This window comes from Urtica dioica, chromosome 11, assembly GCF_054948205.1.
Source record: "Urtica dioica subsp. dioica isolate 48M chromosome 11, U.dioica_male_clone48M_v1_H2, whole genome shotgun sequence".
NCBI classification, from domain to species: domain Eukaryota; kingdom Viridiplantae; phylum Streptophyta; class Magnoliopsida; order Rosales; family Urticaceae; genus Urtica; species Urtica dioica.
Genome location: NC_142766.1, coordinates 3,723,128 through 3,743,829, shown reverse-complemented (window position 1 = coordinate 3,743,829; position 20,702 = coordinate 3,723,128). Strand labels below are relative to the sequence as shown.

The following is a 20,702-nucleotide window of genomic DNA, read 5'->3' as shown; positions in this document are numbered from 1 at the left end:
AAAACACATGATTTTTTGTTGACAACATAATCGAGGAAATAAATTATTTCTCGACAACTAAGTCACAAATTCTAGTGATCAAATCAAACACTGAACCAGGTCATTAATTAAAAAAAAATCAATTTCCTTCATTCATAAAGATACTTACACATTTCTTGACATTTTTTTGCAACCTAACTCTAATCCATTTCTCCATGGCGTTCAAGTCACCCTCGGAAGGTTCGTCCATTGGGTCGGACAATGAGTAGACCAATGGCTTCCAAATTGGTCTTGTGAACCTCTGAAGCCCAACCGACAGATGTATAGGCGTGTAAACTACAGGGGCTTCCTTGACCGAACAGACTTTTCAGGTGACAAAGAGATCATTATTACTCTTTTCACCTTTTGCTTGGGTGATGACAACATCAGCAATGAGGAACTGACCTCATCAACCACATTGCCTTGTTAGTTGGGTGTTTTAGATTCCAGAGTTGCTTCCTCTCGGTCCTGGTCCTCACTGCCCTCAGGAGTCTTGTTTTGGTCCCCGTGTTCCTCTGGCGGTTTATCAGCTTGACTTTCGTCATCATCATTTTTCTTCTTTAGATCGTCCTCTTTACATCGTCCTTCTTTTGTCTTCTCTATCCTATCTCCTTGCTTGTCTTTCTCTCTTTCTTCTTCTTTCTCCTTTCTTTCTTTTTCATTATTATCTCATTCTTTTTTCATTCTTATTGTTACCGGTCGTTTTCCGGAAACCGGAAAAATAAAAACAAACGGCGCCGGCCGGACTTCGCCGATCGGATCATCTACCGAACGTCGGTTCACGCGCGCGCCCCACCAGCCCACGCGCGCCCTGCTCCCCCGGCCGGGCCTCCTGCCCGCGCGCGCACACCTTGCGGGCCCACCGGCCCGCGCGCGCGCGCGCCCTGCCGGGCCTCCAGCCCGCGTGCACCCTGCGCCCTCGGCCCGCGCGCGCAACCTGCTCTCTCGGTTAGGCCTCCTTCCCTTGCGCGCGCGCACCCTACCGGGCCAACGGCGCGCCCTGCACCCTCGACCGGGCCCCCCTGCCCGCGTGCGCCCCGCGGCTGTTGGGCCACCGGCCCGCACGCGCAGCCTGGCCTTGCCGGGCCTCCTGCCCGCACGCACCCGGCGCTTGTCGGGCCTTCTTCCACACACACCGGCGCGCCCCTGCCTGGCCGCCTGCCCAAGCGCGCGCCTCGCACCCGGCTAAGACTTCTGCCCGCACGCGCACCCTGCGCCCTGCCGGTCCTCCTGCCTGCGCGCGCGCCCCGCGTTCTGCCAGGCCTCCTGCCTGCGCGCTCGCCCCGCACCAAGCCGGACTTCTTTCTACTCTCAAACAATTCTCTTGTGACTTTCCCAGAGTTCTCTCACCCTTTCCAAGCTCGGCTCAGAAATCCGAGAACCCCCATTGACGACAGGGAGCGCATTCCAATTCTGAGGCCCGAGTATTCACAACGCACAAGCTGTTCCCTCGCTTCTTGACCTTTGAGTTAGAACGCTAAGCTACGAGTCAAGCGACCTCTCTAAAGTCTTCAATAGAAGCCACGAGCAAGGTCCTTCTCTAAAGTCTTAAGTTCTCAACCTCCGAGTCCAAGATATCCACAACCACCACATTGAACTACGTTCTGACCTGATCCCTGACCACGGGTACGTAGGCAGCCAACATTTGGCATGGTCACACCTTCCAAAACTCACCTCTGGGTTTGGAGGGTGCAACTCGGCCTTCGAGTTCACACTTTGGCTCGGGCGCGATCACTTGGTTCGGCCTTGGATCGAACCGCCCGTAGTTTTAAATCGTTGTTCATTTTCGTGCGACAACACTTATCTTTAATTTCTTCTTTTTCTTCTTATGTCTTATCTTTTTCTTTTTCTTCTTCATTCTCTTTTTTTCTACATTATTCTCTTTTTCTTCTTCATTAACTTCTTTTTCTTCTTCAATTCTTCTCTTTTTCTTCGTTTTCCTTTTTCACTTTGGAGATCGTCTTCCTTGTTCTTCTCATCCTTTTCTTCTTCAATCGACACATTCTCATCCTCGGGTTCTCCACTACTTCTTCTTCATTGTTCTTCTTCTTTTCCATCTTCTTTTTCTTTTTCCTCTTTTTCGACTTTCTCCTCTTTTTTCTTCTTCTTTCTTGTCCTCTTTTTCTTCTTTTTGATCTTCTTCTTCTTCACTCTTCTCTTTTTCTTTGTCTTCTTTCTTCTCAATCTCTACTACCTAGTTACTTTCTTGCACCTTCACATCTCCTTCTTTCTTTTCTACCTTTTCTTCTTCACTTGACATCTTCTCGTTACAGGTTTATTCCTAGTCTGCCTTCTTCTCCATTTCTTCTTCTTCTTCTTCTTCTTCTTCTTCTTCTTCTTCTTCTTCTTCTTTATCCTCTTCTGAAAGGTTGTCTGCATTGTCCTCCAACACAAGCTGCTCTATCGAAAATGTGTTGGCGATAACATTTTTCAAATCGTCGTACATTATTTGCACGGTGGCCAACAACTATTTCCTCCACTTTGAAAACTCGGATAAAAAATCCTTGAGATCGGATTCTAATGCCGAGATCCGAATCTGCAATTTAAAAGGAACAATATGTAAAATTCTACCACACAATCGTATTATTCAGTGACAACGTTGTCACGAAATAATATAATTTCATGACTACTATGTTGTCACGAAATGATATATGACTATGTTGTTATTGAACCATATGAATTCAGTGACAACATAGTCACGAAATGATGTCAATCATTAAGCATACACTATTTACAATTCAGAGAATTTTACCTCGTGATTTTAGGATGAGCTTCCATAGTCTTTTCCCTTCCTCTTCTTCTCTAATCGGGGGGTTTTCACCATAGCCAACGAGGATTCGATCTCACCGCCTATAGGCTTGAAGTCGATCTGAAAAACAAAAGATTAGTATAAGAGTAAAAGTTCTATAAATCAATATTATGGAATTGATAAATTATTACCTACTGGAAATGAATTCTTTAGAGCTGGGTTTCGAAGACCCGTCCTTCAGCATCAGTCCACTTTCTAATCAATGGTGTTGCATTATCATTAAATACTCTAGCAAATTCAAGTTTCGAAAATCGGGCGATACACTAGTAGCTCCAAATTTGGAGTGGGATCAAAAAACCCGACAGATGGAGATCCAGGTTCTTTCCGACGACTATGTTCTTCGCCTTAGCGAGGAAGTTGTTCAGTGACTCCAGGAAGAAGTCTTATGCGACGTTGCCCCATGAATAGGTGTCGAACACGTCGGGTCGTCCACCATCTTAATGTAGCTTGTGGTAGGAAACTTGAGAGTTTTCTCGTTCGTGAGGAGGACATTGTACAAAAAGTGAATGAGAAGAAACCTCACTCTCTTCTCGTCCGACCAATCCTTGCTGGTCTCAATGACGGCATGAATGCTGCCATATTTTTGGCAAAACTCGTCCTAGCATAACGTGTCATCATACAACGCTTTCAAAACGACATCCTCATACTATGGCTACTCTCTATAATACAGATCAAACCTCAAACTCGTGATCGAAGCGAAATGGTCCCTCGTGAACTCCCTCTGTCGTCTACCAATCTCTATGATCAAAGACTCATTCGATGTACCAGCCCTGTCGAAATACCCTGATCTTAATACCAGGTGACTAACAATCCTGGATGATTTGGTGATCAAGGGCATGTCTAGGAATTTCCCAAACTAGGATTTCCAAAATAGAGCTTTCTGACGCGCGTTCATGCTCGTCTTGGCCTCAAAACCATCCAGGTTTCTGTGGAATTTGAAAGAATATCCCTCTCTGATATCCTCTTCTTCTATATGGCGTTCCAACTCTGAAATTAAATCATAGAAATAAGGTCAATAAGTCTTGACATTAATCACAAAAACAAGTCAATTTGGTGACAACATTATCACAAAAATTGTTGTTTCGTCACCATATTGTCACAAAATTGAAATTTCGTTAACTCACATTTGTTAATAATTCACTTGATTCTGTGATCAATATTTTCACGAAATCAACTGTGTTCTTGACAACGTTGTCACAAAACGATGAAGTACTTTACTATGCAAACGACATTGTGTCACGAAATAACTATTATCACTAGATTTCGTGACAACATTTATCACGAAATCAATGAAAAATAACACAATATATGTACATGTACACAAACGAGCATATGAAATTCTTTGAAATGAAATAACCAAAAACACACGAACCAGACCAACAACCAACACAAACCAGACCTATATATTCACAAAAATGCAGTTTATCAAGTCACATTTCTACCAAATAAAACAACAATGTTTAGGATACTATCAACTGGAAAAAATTTGTGATTTGAATTCCTGAAATATAGCACATTTCTAACAATTTTCATACAAAACAATGTTATAAATCAACAGATTTTAACAAAGTGGTCACGAAATTCAACAATCTACATCCATGATCTCCATCATAATCCATGGAAAACACTAAAAATCCTTACTTAATTACAAAAAACTAAGCCCCTGTTTGGTTTGTGATTCTAATCTTGTTTTCAGTTTTCTAATTCTAAATTTTAGAAAACACAACTAGAAAACATGTTTGGTTAATAATTTAGAAAACATATTTAGAATCATGTTTCTTTTTCTTTGAAATTTGTTTAGAAAATAGAGAACAATGAAAATGTGTTTTCTATTTTATCTCTCTTATATTTTAAATTAAACTATAAAATAATTGAATGTAAAACATAACCAAACAACATTTTAAAATATTCTGAAACGTAATTCTAAATCTATTTTTTAAATTTAAAATTAGAATCAGAAAACAAAATTTAAAAACAAAAAACAATTTAGAATACTAAACTAAACGGCCCCTACCTTCCGGCATGGGTCTGTTTTGCACGGGGCCATGGCGAATGCTCCGACGTCGAAATCAGAGGAGCTAGACGATCCAAGATCCTCAGTTTTTTGGCGTTTTCCAGAAGACCTTGGCAGAGCTGATGGATTTCTCTTCTTCGCCGTCGTCGATTTCTTCGTCACATGAGTCGCCTTCTTCTCGACTATGGTGTCATGACCCACTCGTGGACTCCGGCGCGATGTTGCATGTGTTTCAGGCGGAAGGTTTTTTTATGGGTGTTTGATGAGAATCTTGTTTCGAACGTCTTCTAGGTTTTGTGAGTTTTTTGGTAGAGAGAACAGATTTCTTCTTCATTTCGGTCGGTGAATGAGAGTGAAGAAGAAGAAGACGGCGAAAGAAATGGGGTCGGTAAAGGGAAGGTGGGGTTTTTTTTTCTTTTCGTGCGCCGATGAAGAAGACGAACGGACAATCGAGAAAGAAGAGAAACAAGAGCGAGTGAAGTGAAGGAAGAAAATGAGGAGAGAGAATGGAAACGCATGTTATAATCACGGATTGAAATCACGCGCGAGATAGGGGTATCTCGCGCGAGTTCTCGTTTCTCGCCTAGGTGCGAGAGCGAGATGTTAATAACTCGCAAAATTGTCCGTTTCTCGCGATATCTCGCCATATATCTCGCGTTTTAAGTTACCTCATTTTCTCGTCCAAACGAAGTTAAAAAATGAAAAAAAAAACCACCCAAATCGCAAGATCTGCAAAACCATCCTTAGAAAAAAGCTCTGCAAATCTCTCATTTTCCATCGCGAGATCTGCTAAGATCTCTCATCTTCCTGCGCCGAACTTTCGTTTTCCTTCACTTAGTTGTCCAACTTCGCCCAAATCTCGCGCAATTCCCTCTATCCCGCATGGTAACTGTATAGATCTGGGTTATGAATTTTTTATTTATGTAATCTGGTGAACTTCCGTGTGTGACTTGCTCAAAAATCAAAATATGTGTAAAACCTGGAAACTTTCTTTTTGGTAGCTTAGGAGAAGAGAAGAAGTTTGCAGATCTGTAAAAAAAATGAAATGCGGAAGATGGAGTTTTTTTTTTTTTTTTTTTTTTTTTTTTTTTTTTTGTAAAAAAAGAGGAAGATAGAAACAATAAGAGGAAGATGGCAACGTGTAGATTCCGATAAAAGAAAGTTTGGTTTCATTTTGTAATGATATTTTTTTTTGAAGCAAGTGGTATCATTTTTTAATGATTTTTTTTTTAACAATTTTGGGAAGTGGAAAGGAATGGAAAGTTGGAAACGTGGGTCTTGGTCTTTAATATTGAATTGATAGTTTGATACCCATTTTTATATCATTATCACATACATTAATTAGGCAGCAAGATTCATGGCACGGAACCAAATCAATAACAAATTGACTTTTCAACAAATAATAATAATCATAATAATAAAAACCCATTAAATACAATCTTTAAACTGTTTTTTTTTTAATTCGAATTTAAATCTTTATTTTGTTGATTTAGATGTAATTAATAATTAATTTGATCTAAATGTAATTAATTTTTTATTATTTATTGCTTGTTTGATCTAATTCTTAGTTAGTCGTTATTGTTACGTTGTTCATTATTGTTAATGTTGATATATTTTGTTAATTCAGATTTAATAGTTGAAGAATGAGTTCGGATCCGGCCCGGAAATATTGTACGCCCATTGAGGGAAAGACGAACGGTTTCGTATGCAACTTTTGTGGCCATGAGATGAAAGGTGGAGGTGTTACTAGGGTGAAGAATCACCTTGCCGCTACAGATAATCGAAGAAGTACGACGGTGTGTGATAAGTGTCCTCCAGAAGTAAGGGAGGAGATGAGATAGTGTCTTTTCGCCGTATCCGATAAGAAGAAGTTCAAAAGTAGTTTTGGAGCATATCTTCGGTCTAAAACCACCAAAGGACTTCGTAGATACGAGTCAGATGAAGAGAACGAGGCGATGAGGTCTTAGTCCGATCAACTATGAAAAGGGTGAGACAGCAAGAAGCAGCTGAGCAATGGAGGGCAGAACGAGAGGGACCCGGTGGATCTTCAGCGGAACCTCGTTTGCAACGATCATCATCTCTGGCTCCATCCTTATACAAATCCCCCAGTTCTCGGCAACAAAGGGTTGATGTGATGTCCATACCAGGATACGCGATGAAACTCGGACAAAACATTTGCAAGTTCTTTGTTCACGAGCACATTCCGGCATCTAAGGCGGACTCACATCATTTTCGAAACATGATCCAGTCCGCTCAGGAGTTTGGTAAGTGAATTAAAATTTGCTATATTTAATTTCAAATTTATCATATTTAGTTTATTTATTAAGTATTTTGTCTTGCAGATCCTAACGTTCTGTTGCCGTCTCCGTATGATATCCACAACAAGTATCTTGATGCCGAGATTACTGATATGCAAAAATATGTCGATGACCAAAGGCCGAACTGGGAGAAGTTTGGATGTACGATCTTGTCTGATGGTTGGACGGGCCCCACCAGGCTAAGCATCATAAATATAATGGTGTATTATGCTAGAACGACGGTGTTCTTAAAGTCGATTGACACGTCCAACAACATCTAGAGCGGAGAATATATTTATGGCATCCTCAAAGATGCCATGAATGAAGTTGGGAAGCACAATGTTATACAAATCGTGACGGATAACGGATCTAACTACAAAAAGGCTGGGCAAAAGTTGATGAATAGGTACAACTTGTATTTGAAATTTGTTATTTTAATTTCAAATTTATCATATTGATTAAGTACTAAGTTTTATAGGTTCAATGTGTATTGGACTCCATGCGCCGCTCATTGCATGGACTTGATGTTTGAAGATATCGGGAAGAGATGGAACGTTGAAGCTGTCGTTAAGGCAGCTAGAATGATATCAAAGTTCATCTACAATCATGGTCAACTATTATCCAATCTAAGAGACATTTCCCCAGGTGAAATTTTGCGTCCTGGGACAACAAGGTTCGCTACGAACTATTTGGCTCTTAGAAGTCTTCGCGAAAAAAGAGCTGCGCTGAAACAAATGTTTACGAGTCAATGGTGGGACGATCACAAGCTAGCTCGTACGCAGACAGGTAGATCTGTTTTGGAGAACGTTTTGTTCCAACGATTTTGGCACGGAGTTGACGACGTGTGTGGTATCTTTGAGCCGATGTACAGTTGTCTACGAAATGTCGACACCGAAGTTCATCCAACCATTGAGATTATTATACTACGTATTCCATGAGATGAAAAAAAGATTGGAGGGACTTCACGGGAAAAAATGGGTTGTTGATATTGTCGAGAACAGGTGGACCAGCCAACTTTGTCATCCATTACATGAAGCAGGTAACTGTTACGTTTAACATTTTTAATGAGGTTAACTACTTTAGACGTTATAGTTATTAACAATTATCCGTTCTTTTTAATGTAGCTTACTACCTTAATCCAAAGTTACTATACAACAGAGAGGTTCATATGGATAGTACACACATGGCATCGGTGACAAAGGTCTTTGACGTTTTGCACCCACACGATGATTCATCTAGGCTAGGACACGAGGTATTTATATTCTTGGTATTTATGCACACGAGGTATTTATATTCTTGGTATTTATGCACATGTCTTTGATATTAATTTCTAATGATTTATATTTTCAAATATACAGTTGTTAGCATTTCGAGACGCTAAAGGAGACTTTTGTCAAAAAAAGTGCGATATCAGCGAGGGGTACTCTAGCAGCAGGTAATAATTTCACGTAATGATTTAAGATGGTTTATAGTTCGAATTTTAAGGTTGATAATGTGTATGTATTTTAGCAAATTGGTGGAAGCTTTATGGAAATGCTACTCCGACATTGCAAAAATTAGCTATGCGAATCCTTTCCCAAACCGCGTCTTCATCAGCATGCGAAAGGAATTGGAGCACGTTTGCATTAGTGCATACAAAGCAACGGAACCGCCTAGCATACAAGAGGTTGAAGAAACTTGTATTTTGCAATTACAACATGAAGCTGAACATGAGAGACATGAAGTACAAGTTCGATAATTCAGTGGTGCCTTTAGATCCTTTGGACATCATCGAATGGGCTTTTGAAAGGTCGGGAGCCCAAAATGAAGGAGATGATGAGATGCTTCACTGGATTGATCCTGTTCACCTAGATGGCGAAAATCAGAACCCAGATATGCACATTGCTGAAGAGGCTGCAAATCTTGGAGTTGATGTCAACCAAGTTTTGAACGAAAACCGTCCCCCCCCCCCATCGACAGACTCAAGACGTTTCAAGTTCTTCGGATGATACTGGTCATGCCTCGGATGATAACGCAGGTAAGATTGCTCTCATAATTTCATAAAACAAGTTTTTATTTTCTAATTCCGTTTTTATTATAATCATAGGAGGTGGTGGTGGTGGTGAAGAACGTGGCGGGCAATACAACAGCGGTGGTGGATACGATCCTCAATTCGGCAGCGGTGGTGGATATAGCGTACCACAAACGGATGATGAATACGACCGCATGAATCCAGCCTTTTTTTAGCCAGGATATGGAGGCAATACGTACGGAGGTTTGTCTGATGCAATGTCATTCTCTTCTACTAGCAAAGATGTTGATCAATTGTCACAGTTTTTCAGTGGGTTCTCGATTACACCGGAGGACTCAGAATCCTCGCATCCAATTGAGCCGCATGACGGGTCTTACACTTATCCTGAGTATCCGATGATAGTCCCCGTGCCCGTGCCCGTGCCTGTCCCCGTCATCCCCGTCTCTCCCCCCATTTTAAGGGATTTTTACCAGCCACATGAGCCCCAACCTCGTATTCATTACCGACTAGGTTTCCCAATATACTCCATTTATGTTGCATTAGATCAGTATAATTACGATCGTCACGTGGAGACTTATATGACTACATATGCTCACATGATGACTTAGTACGAGTATTGCCTGATGCAAGACCAACAACCTCATACATTTCAGGGCCCCCGACACTCTATCTACGAGTAGCGACAATGACTGTGAACTCTACTTTTTTTGTGTGAGAACTCTCTATTATGTGTATAATTATTTGTTTTCTTTATTTAGTGTGACTTTGCTTGAGAACTCTATATTACATGTGTATTGATTTGTACTCTACATAGAATTTCATGTCTGGAATTTTGAAAACTTTATTTTAAAAATTTATATAGATTGTGTATCCTAAACTTATACAAAATCATAATTAAAAAGTTGTTCAAATACCCCGCGGAATACCCTTTTTTTGGCGGTATATTCCACGAAATGCGGTATACCACACGGTACGAGATACCCCGAACGTTCATCAAATACCACGAGATACCACGGTACGAGACGAGATACCCCTAAAAATAAAAGTGCGGTATGACCGCGAGATGCGAGATTTTAATCCTTGGTTATAATTGAAAGCTAGGTAAAATTGACATTACAATACGACAAAGTGAGGGTATAAGAGATAAAAAGAAGGGTGATATTAAGTTATATAGCCACACGGTTATAGTGAATTGAGATATAATTTCTTGTAAATAGCCAAGTTAACTTATTAACAGATTAATAAAAGACTTATTTAACTCAGCTAAACATGTAAAAAAAGGTAGTTAATAGGCTGTCACGTATACAAGTTAGTTATTTACAAAGTATTTACCAAATGTTGACTAATTTACAATTCCTATAGTTTAGGTAGTTTACGTAGTCAATTTTTTTGTAAAAAAGAAATAATGGCATTTTGTTTTTGGTAGGCGAGGTAAAACAAATTTAAAAGTTTGGCGAAATACAGCCCATTTAGGGTTTAAGCTCTACTGCAGCTTCGTTCATGGAGGTTTTTTACTACATCAACCGAACTCTGTGCTCGGTCTTCAATGACTATTCAAGCCTGAGTGAGTCACTTCTCTCACTCAGTCCGCGATGGCACAGACCCCGTTCTCTCTTCTCCTTCTCCGACGCCGCTTTCTCTACTCCCCCAAAACCAGATTATCTCGCTTCTTCACCGCCCTTAAACCTCTCGCAGCCTCTTACTCCTCTTCTCTGGAACCTTCTCTCTCTGCGCGAATGAGCTTTGTCTTCGACCAAATGGACGAATTGGAGAAAGAACGCTCCGAAAAGGACGAGACACTCCACAGAATCCGCGCTTGGCGCGAGTCCAAAAGGGCTCAGACTGAGACTCAGAGTCCCGAGCTCGATTCGGAGCTCTCCAAAAGCGACGAGGCAGTTTCTGATTCGTCGAAGTCAGCGGCGGAAATGGTACAGGTAGATGAGGCCAAGGGGATGGTTCAGTTTGTTCATCCATGGCCGGAGTGGATCGACTTGATGGAGAGGCTAGTTAAACAGAACTACTTCGATCACCGGCGAATAGACGAGGACGAACTGATCGTAGTGGCGGGTTTTACTGAGGACAGTTTTCGGGGTTCTAGTGCCCACGATGTCAGTGGTTCGGCTTTCAAGAACTTCAGGGCTGCTCATGACGCCTTTGTTAATCTTGGCGAAGACCGCTTTGACATTTTCAGGTCTCTTCTACTGTCATTTTCGAAATGCAAGCTTCGTTTTTAGATTAAATCATGTTTATCCGAATGAAGGAATCATTTTTGGTACATAAATGTTGATACGAAGTCTAATCTTAATCCACCAGAACTGTTAGCCTATTAGTGTAGTGCTGTTGATTGGCCTTGATTCTCTACGAACTTGAGACATATTTTTATGAATGGAATGTAGCTCTGTGCAAATATGTTTGTCTTTGTAATGGGAGTTCTTCATAGGATAGTGAGGATTTTGGACGTGATTGGAAGAAGGCTTTTCATTTTTTTAAGAGGAACATTTCTCGTTCACTTTTTTTTTTATTCATGTGTGGCGGCAGTACAAAATACTGAGATGGAAGATTTAATTTCAGGTCCATAGCGGTACAGGATATCCTGACTTTGGTTGGTTTCGGATGCCCAACTAATGACAAAAGAGTGGTTTTTTCTTCGAAGTTCTTGAGGAAGTATCTGCAGCTTGATGAAGGCGATGTGAGTTTTACTTATAACTTGATTTCAGCTTGTCTAGTTTAGTTCATAACCATCGTTCGGATTTTCGCGATTACACTTTCGATTCAAGATATATGCCTGTCGTTGATCAATGGAAACTACGCTTCTCACGTTTTCTTTTCTGTCTCTTTTTCTTAACAGAAGCAATCTAAAAAAAAATGTAAGTTTGTGTAATGTTTCAGGTATGTAGTACGTGCAGTTTGAGATATCAATGTCCAGGTGCGTTCCAGCCTGCAACGACAGAGGATGAAGCGAGGTCTCTTGATATAATGCGTGTTCTGTTCATGTACGGGTGTGATCCGCGTAATAGAGCCAGAATGAACCCTTCAGTTATGAAGCACAAATCTGTCACAACTGTGGTCCGCAAATTGCTCCGTCAGGTTGTTAGGTTGATCTCTGTACCAATCGACCCCAGTCTTCCTCGTCCTCCGGCTAAAATTCGTATTCCAAAAGTAAAGAAACCTCCTCCGCCTCCAAGAAGGCGTGTCGGACGTGCCGACATCGAGATGAAAGAAGGGGATTGGATATGTCCCAAGTATGTTTCTCCTATTTCCAAGCTATCTACGGTTGAACTATTTTGTTTCTTGGGGTTTTCTTTATAAAATGTATGTTGTGGGTTTGGACTTTGACTACATGATATGCCTTGCTGGATTGGCTCCCAAACACACTGCTGTAGTGTCAGGTTATAACTAGATGAAACCACAGGATTCTACAATCATTTTTGCATGATCCCAATCAGGATCATTATGCTGTGCAATTTGATTTTGATATTAAAATCATCATGTTGATTATTTGGTTATTTTAGCTTTTATATATACAATCATGTTGATTATTTGATCATTATTTGGTTATGTTGAAAAAAAATTGCTAATCCAAGCTACGATGTTTTCCTTATGTTGATTTATTTATTTTACCATCTTATTCTGAAACTCAAAACCTCTTGATTTCAATAGCTGACAATTCTGAATTTTAGGTGTGACTTCATGAATTTTTCAAAGAATCAGGATTGCCTTCAGTGTGATGAAAAACGCCCCAAGAGACAGCTTCTTCCAGGGGAGTGGGAATGCCCACAGTAAGATTTCATTCCTTGTGATTTTCCATGAAATGAAGTTTATATTTTTCCGACGAGTAACTTGATACTTTAAAAAAAAATTAAAAATATATTAAAAAAGAGGGGAAAAAGAAAGCTTCATCTAGAACGAGTAACTTGATACTAAAACACATCCTATATAAATTTCTTATCATCAGCTTTTCTTTTTCATTTTCTTTTTCTTTTTACCTGCTTACCTTTAGTGTTTTGTCTTTCTCGTATAATAAACTAGGAGCTCTTGATTCCTGACCATTTTTATTACGTTCTTTTGCTACCAAAAAAAAAAACATCGACATTTCTGTCCATTTCTAGTTGTGCGATAAATAAGCGGAAATTAAAATATCTGTCTTTGGACTTGTTTCATCTTGCAGATGTGATTTCTTAAACTATCGAAGAAATACTTCATGTTTTCACTGTGAACGTCAGCGCCCTCCAGATGAGTACACGGAGAACAAGATTCAAGAAAGTCACCAAAGCCCGAGAATGCGACCCGAGAGGATAGATTATCGACCAGAGGGTATTAAGGCGTGGAATTTCGACTTTGATGACGATGAATCTGACGGAGCAGATGTTTCAGCTTTTGAGTATGCTGATTCTTCAGCCCTGGAGAAAGGTCCTTTCGATCAACAGGGAGGAATGTCTGGAAGGCCTGAACCTGATCTCAATAGAGCTAGTAGAAACGCACGTCGGTTGGATGAAGAATACTCACATGATGAGCCTGGTAGACCTAACAGTGGGTTCGACGATTTCGCTGATGAAGAAGATGATATTGACAGATATGAGATCGAGGATGGTAATAGAAGTCCAGTGAAGACGAGGTTTTCTTCAGATGATTTTCACGAGTTTGAATCAGAAGCTATTGCAGGGTCTGACAACAATTTCCATGGCCGTGGAGCAAGATCCAACCCCGTCCGTGGAAAGGCGTTCTCTGGTTCTGATGACTTTGATTCAGATTCTGAAAGCGAGGTTTCAGCTAGACCTATTCCTCGTCGTGCACCGAACTCCCAGTCTTACAACAAGCAGTCCCGGATCATGCCTAAAAGGAGAGCATTCTCTGGTTCTGATGATGATGAGCTTGATATGGATGATGCACGAAGTTCAAATTTCAGGTCAAAGCAAGGTGGTAGAGAGAACGATTTTCACAGAAGAGAAAGTTCTCGTATGATGAAAGGCTCCTTCTCTAGCTCAGAAGACGAAGATGAAGAGTCCCTGCTCTCTTATAAAAATAGATCAAGAGGAAGCGCCGGACTGAGGAGAGGCACAGGAAATTACAGAGGGCTAGGTAATTTTGAGTCCCCCGGGGGTAGAAGATTTGAATTCGGTGGTAGAAGAAATTCTTTTGACGATGACGACGACGACGAAGATGAGGATTTTGGGGGATCATCACAAGGGTTTCGTGGTAGAGGATCTAGAGGCAAAAGTGGTGGTTTGAGAAGTAATGATAGAAATGGCGGGTCCGGTGGTAGAAGAAACTCTTTTTCCGATGACGACAAGGATTTCGGGGGATCATCACGTGGGTTTCGTGGTAGAGGATCTAGAGGCAAAAGTGGTGGTTTGAGAAGTAACAATAGAAATGGCGGGTCCGGCAGTAGAAGAAACTCTTTTTCCGATGACGACAAGGATTTCGGGGGATCATCACGAGGGTTTCGTGGTAGAGGATCTAGAGGCAAAAGTGGTGGTTTGAGAATTAACGATAGAAATGGCGGGTCCGGTGGTAGAAGAAACTCTTTTGCCGATGATGACAAGGATTTCGGGGGATCATCACGAGGGTTTCGTGGTAGAGGATCTAGAGACAAAAGTGGTTGGTCTAGAATGAACGATGGAAATGGTGGAACAAGAAGTTCGGGTTTCGGAAAGGGTGATTTTGACGAGTCTCGAGGTGGAGGCTTTGGGAAACAACACGGTGGGAGGCGCGGTGGTGATGTTGGCGATGTTGAGTACAAAAACAGCAGGCGCGTTATCCAGAGATAAATTCAGAGCCACTTTCAGTCTAGGCGTTCAATGAATTTTGCTAGTCCATAGCTTCTGCATAATTTGATCGAGCGAATATTCTTTTATTGTAGTGTACCGGTTAGTACTTTGAAAAAATGGTAATTCTTTGTGCTTTTTCCTGAAGGGGAAATGTAGCGACTTGTTGGAGGCCTTATTCAAATGTATATAGCACAAATTAGTTCTTTTCAACTAAATAGTGTTTCGTAACAACAGCGTCATGGGATTATATTTGAAAGGAATTACTTTTGGTTGACATGGATCGACTTTGACCATCCTATCCTAAAACTCCATAAATGAAATTAAAATTTATATTTAGCGTAAAAATTAGCGCAATTAAAAATAGTCAATGTTTACCATTCATTTAAAAATAGTTAAAATTTCATTTTATTAAAAAAATAATAAGGATAAATTACACTCATGCCCCCTGAACTCGGAGGTTGGTAACAACTCACCCCCTGAACTCGAAATTTCCACAAAAACTACTCTGATCTTTCAATTTTTTTGAATTGCGCCCCTTCCGTCTATTATTTTCAGTTACCATCCATGACAAATCCACGTTTTCGACACGTGACCCATCACCGAGGTCAAATTATGATAATACCCTTTAGCAACCAAATTATATATCGAAATCCCTAACCCTAAAATCAAAATCCCTAACTTGGATCTGATGTGATCTTTGCAAACTCAAATCGATGGTGTCTTCTTCGAAATGTGGAGGTATCAGCTTCGATGAAGGAGAGTTTGTCGATAAACGTCGGATTCCTCGCTGCTACTGTCGTGTATTGGGCGTCGAGCGAACGTCCTGGACGTGTGACAACCCAGGAATGAGGTTTTATGGTTGTTCAAGGTTTGAGGTACGTTGTTCGTTGTTTGTATTCGCCGCTGATATTCCTCGCTGTTTGTTTGTATAAAGAGCAAATAATGTTGGGGGTTATTTACAGAAGAACAGGGACATGGGTTGTGTGTTAGAGTGGATTGATCCACAAATGTGTAAAAGGTCTTTGCAAATTATACCTGGATTATTGAAGAAAATTAACAAGCTAGAAGCACGGGAAATGGAAGATGTGTCGGAGAAGAACATGAATAATGAAGTTGACATTGAGCTGAAGAAGCTGAGGGAAAAAATAGGGGATGAATCACGCAAACTAAAGATGTATATGATGGTATTATGTATTGGTGTAGGTTTTATTTTGATGTTCAAATAAATCATGTTTGTTCTTAACCTTTTGTATGCAATTTGGACGAGTTTTATCAATGTAATATGTAATCTGGACAAGTTTTATCAATGTAATTTTGTTTGTGGTGGTGTTAGTATCCTTATCAGTGTTACTTGGTTCAAATAATATTTAGATTGGACAAAATGAATGGCATTTTAAACTGACTGTAGTTGTTAGTTTAAATGGACAAAAGTAATTCCAATGATCAACATGAATGGACATCAAAATGAAGATCAAGAGTGAAATCAAAACATTAAAATGGACAAAAGATCAAGAATGCAATCAAAACATTGACTTGGCCAAAAGACCAACCTGGTCAGTTTTAGATTACGAAATGGACAAAATATGTTCAGTTTACAACCACAGTTTTGCTACCACGTACATTTTTTCCTACCAATTTCACCCAAAATAGTACCACATACATTTTTAGCTACTAATTTCATGCAAAAGAGTTCCACATATTTCACATCAACCACAGTTATACACAAACACATAAGCTAAAATAAATTTCTCGGGCGCAGTACATTCTTTCTTGTTGGAACCTTGTTGAGTCTCGGACTGCGCTGTCATTTCAAACATTACAAATGGTCAGCTAAAGGAATGATGGTCAGCCAAAATCTTAAAAAGTTAGCAACTAACCCTCAGTTGTGGTTGTGGATTGACTTGGCGCGGTCCACGTTGAGCCGGTCCCTGTTGAGGGGGAGGTTGTTGATATTGACCCTGTTGAGTTGGTCCACGTTGAGCTGGACCCTGTTGATTTGTTCCACGTTGAGCTGGATCTTGTTGAGCTGCAGGCTGTTGAGCTGGAGCACGTTGAGTTGGAGCGCCTCTAGTAGCCTGTTGTGCATCTCTAGCCGCTCGCTGTTCAGTTCTCTGCACGATTAGTTTAATGGATTAGATAGCAAGATATCATGACTTTAAATTTAGCACATTAAGCTTACCAATGCATCTTGCTGCCTTCTAAAACATGTTTTTAGGTTGTGTCCATGTTTTCCACATCCAGAACATCGTACTGTGACGTATTTTCGAGTCATTCTGGTTCCACCACGTGGAACTACCTCATCATGCTCCACCCTCCTCAAATTTTTAGGTCTCCCTGGCTCGGCTCTATTTGGTGGCATTCTAATCGGTTCTAGCCCTGTTTTTGGCCATTGCTCGATAGGGTTCAGCGGACTGATCATGTATTTGTATGCACTCATGTAAGCGGCCTTCTTGTAGCAATCATCCACATACATTTCCGGTTGCTGATGTTTTTGCCAAATACATGCAATGGCATGAGCACATGGAATCCTTGAAAAGTCATAAGAAATTAGACATGTCATACTAAATTATCCGAGTAATGAGTGAATTGAGTACCTGACAAGTCCCAACGATTGCATGAACATGTTCTTCTATTTAAATCAACCGAGTACATACTCCCATACATGTTCTGAACTTGGAATAGCAATTCCCCACACCAATGAGCAATGTTCTCTCCAGACAGGTCCTTATTCTTTTCAAGAATCTTATAAATGCGCGGACCAATTTCTCCTGGCCATTTTTCTACAGCCATTCGCTGTTTGCTAAACCTCTGCAGTAGGTACATTCTAATTCTCTCTAGCATGGATTGAATTGGTCTTTGCCTCGCTAGTAACACTGCCCTAGTACCATTAAAGGACTCACACAAGTTGTTCAGTAAGATGTCACACTTGGCAGTTGTTCTGAAGTTGCTCCTAGCCCAGTGTACTGGATTCTTTTCGCACAACCAGTTGTAAGCCTCTTCATCCTCTGCCTTGATCATATCCATTTCTTGAAATAATTTGTGTTGAGAATACGCTTTTGCTACTGACATTACCTTTTGTTTAAAAAATTGTCCCTTGAAAACCTGCTCAAGAGGTTCAAATATAAGTAAGATAAGTAACATGTTTTCATACATAGTGTGGTATATTATTGTAAGATATTAACTTCGTGAAATTGGATTGCAAGTGCCTTGCACAATGTCGGTGTTCTGCGCCTACAGAACTGTCTTCCCACAGTCCATTCAGGGCTTCCTTTAACCCTTTCTGTTTGTCAGTGATAAATGTCCAATGATGTCCATTGTGTATTCGCACATCGTCTCTCAAATAGTTTAAAAACCACGCCCACCAGGATTTGCATTCCGACTCCACCACCGCAAAAGCGACTGGAAACATGCTGTTATTGGCATTGATGCCAATGGCTGTCAACAGTTGACCTGTGTGATGTCCTTTGATGTAACATCCATCAAGCCCGAGCACAGGTCTACAACCCTCGTTGAAGCCAGATTTACAGCCGGAATAACAAATGTATAGCCTTTTAAATATAGGCCTACCTTGTTCGTCGGCCTCAGTCAGGAATTCGACAGTTGATCCTGGATTAGATCGCTTGATCTCTGCACCATAGTCCCACAAAGACGCATACTATTTTTTGTACGTGCCTTCAATCACCTTGGTCGTAAATTTTTTTGCTCGATAAGCCTTCATCTTTGAACAGTCTAATACAAAGTCCTTTTGTACCTTCTGCATGAAGTTGGTGGCTGACCAGTTGTCATTGTCTTTGAAAGTATCCATGTACTTGTTAGACAACCATCGTGAAGTGGCGAACCTATTCTTGTTTGTTCTGGCGCAAGTGTGCTCAGGCACATAGGTCTTTATTGCAAATGTGGTCGTCTTACCTAGTTCTGATGCATAGCAAAGCCAGTTGCAGTTCGCATCTTTGCAAACTGCTCGCACTCTATTCGGGTCGTTGACCTTGAAGCGAACTTCCTTCCCTGATCTGATAGAGTATTCTCGGATGGCATCTTTGAATACACTTCCACTAGGGAAAACTAGGCTCAATTTGAGCTGAGGACAACCCATGTCTGTGTCTTGTCTGAACTCTTGAAACTTTGGCAAAACCTTCTTCCAAACCGAACCACCCATTGTCTTCATCTTCGCTAGACGACTCATGGTGTAAGTTGATGTTCTCTTCGTCGTTGTAGTCACTATCTGGTTCATCATCACTGTAAGGTTTTTTACCTTTGCCCTTTAAACAACCCTCTATAGCTGCCCCGTCCACGGCCACCTCATCTTCACTCTTCTCAAATCCACTATCTTCCTCAACAACTTCAGCGTCCTCATCATCTTCTGCTTCTGTTTCACCATCTTCTTGCATTCCAGGCTGGCTGAAAGGCTGTTGACTGTCATCAACTTGGCTGAAGGGCTGTTGACTCTCATCCACTTGACTGAATGGCTGTTGACTCTCATCCACTTGACTGAATGGCTGTTGACTCTCATCCACTTGACCGAATGGCTGTTGACTCTCATCCACTTGACTGAATGGCTGTTGACTCTCATCCACTTGACTGAATGGTTGTTGACTCTCATGAAGCTGGCTTTGTGGGTCTTGACCCTCATCGTGTTGACTGACTGGCTCTTCAATATCAGCAGGTTGACTTTGTGGATGTTGAGTCCCATCCACTTGACTGAGTGGCTCTTCAATACCATCAGGCTGACTTTGTGGCACTTGAATTTCATCTACCTGGCTTTGTGATTGTTGACTCTCATCCAGGTTAAGTTCAGTCTCTTCAAATTCAGCTTGACATTCTTGAAATACAAGTTCAGGATCTTCAACTATAGTCTCACCCACTTCAACATCTGGAACGTCAACTGTTCGATTTGAGTCTTCTACCAGAAGAAGAGTATGCCCTTCTTCAACCCGGTGATCACAATACAGAGGCAATAGAAATGTCCTCTCAAGTAGCTTTCCTACAACACTTAACAACGTACTATCTGAGTCAAGAAATAGAAATTCGGTAGCGTCAGCAGGTACCATGTAATACAGCCATCCAACAAAGTAGGCCAATTCTTTCTTCAAAATCGCGTCCAACTCCAGTAACGACAACCGGTCAATGTCCATGTGGTCCACGTAGTCCACTTTAGAGTCCACATAAGACAGTCGGTCATTCACCAATTCCATCCTACCCCCATGGTGAACTTCGTACGTAAATTTTCCTGACCCAGTCATTGCAGCAATAAAACAAGCAAAGACGTGCAAAAAACAAAAACAATTACTCCACCATACAACAAATATTACTGGTCCCTACACTTGTATTTAAAGTCTGGAATCAAAATATCGAAACCCCCAAAACCAGACAACGACAACAAAAGTGGTCCTTTATTAAAAAACAAAGCATAACAAATACCAGCAGTGGTCCCAACATTTCACTTTCATAAATACTAACCCACCAACACCCGACATCCTGGATTTATTTATATTTAATCTTGAAATAAAGATGCTCACCATATGGTGGTAAGCGCATCGATGCGTTACTTTGGGAATCGTATTTCTTGTTCTTGGCCGAAGATTTACGAGCGGTCTTCTTCGTCGGAGACGATTTCTGCTTCTTCTTCGCCGAAGATTGAGTTCGCGGGGACGATTTCTGCTTCTTCTTCGTCGGAGACGATTTCTGCTTCACCATTTCGAAATAAAACCCTACCTTTTTCGAAACTGATTCAACCCGCTTCTTTTCTCATAACAATGAAAAAAAAACGACCCAAAAAAATTTAAAT

At 40.9% G+C, this 20,702-nt stretch overlaps 2 protein-coding genes across 2 annotated transcripts; both read left to right on the top strand.

Moving 5' to 3' along the window:
• Positions 1–7,455: 7,455 nt before the first annotated feature.
• On the top strand, positions 7,456–9,347 carry LOC149380728 (uncharacterized). The gene is made up of 8 exons (XM_089601188.1): positions 7,456–7,544; positions 7,617–7,924; positions 8,010–8,177; positions 8,263–8,390; positions 8,497–8,573; positions 8,648–8,756; positions 8,842–9,060; positions 9,225–9,347. The coding sequence occupies exons 1-8, from the start codon at positions 7,456–7,458 to the stop codon at positions 9,345–9,347; spliced, it is 1,221 nt and encodes a 406-aa protein (XP_089457314.1).
• A 1,247-nt stretch (positions 9,348–10,594) lies between these two features.
• LOC149380727 (uncharacterized) lies at positions 10,595–15,197 on the top strand. The gene is made up of 5 exons (XM_089629764.1): positions 10,595–11,340; positions 11,721–11,838; positions 12,039–12,391; positions 12,830–12,928; positions 13,318–15,197. Exons 1-5 carry the CDS (start codon positions 10,742–10,744, stop codon positions 14,915–14,917), a joined length of 2,769 nt encoding a protein of 922 aa, XP_089485890.1. The 5' UTR covers positions 10,595–10,741; the 3' UTR covers positions 14,918–15,197.
• The last annotated feature ends 5,505 nt before the right edge of the window (positions 15,198–20,702 follow it).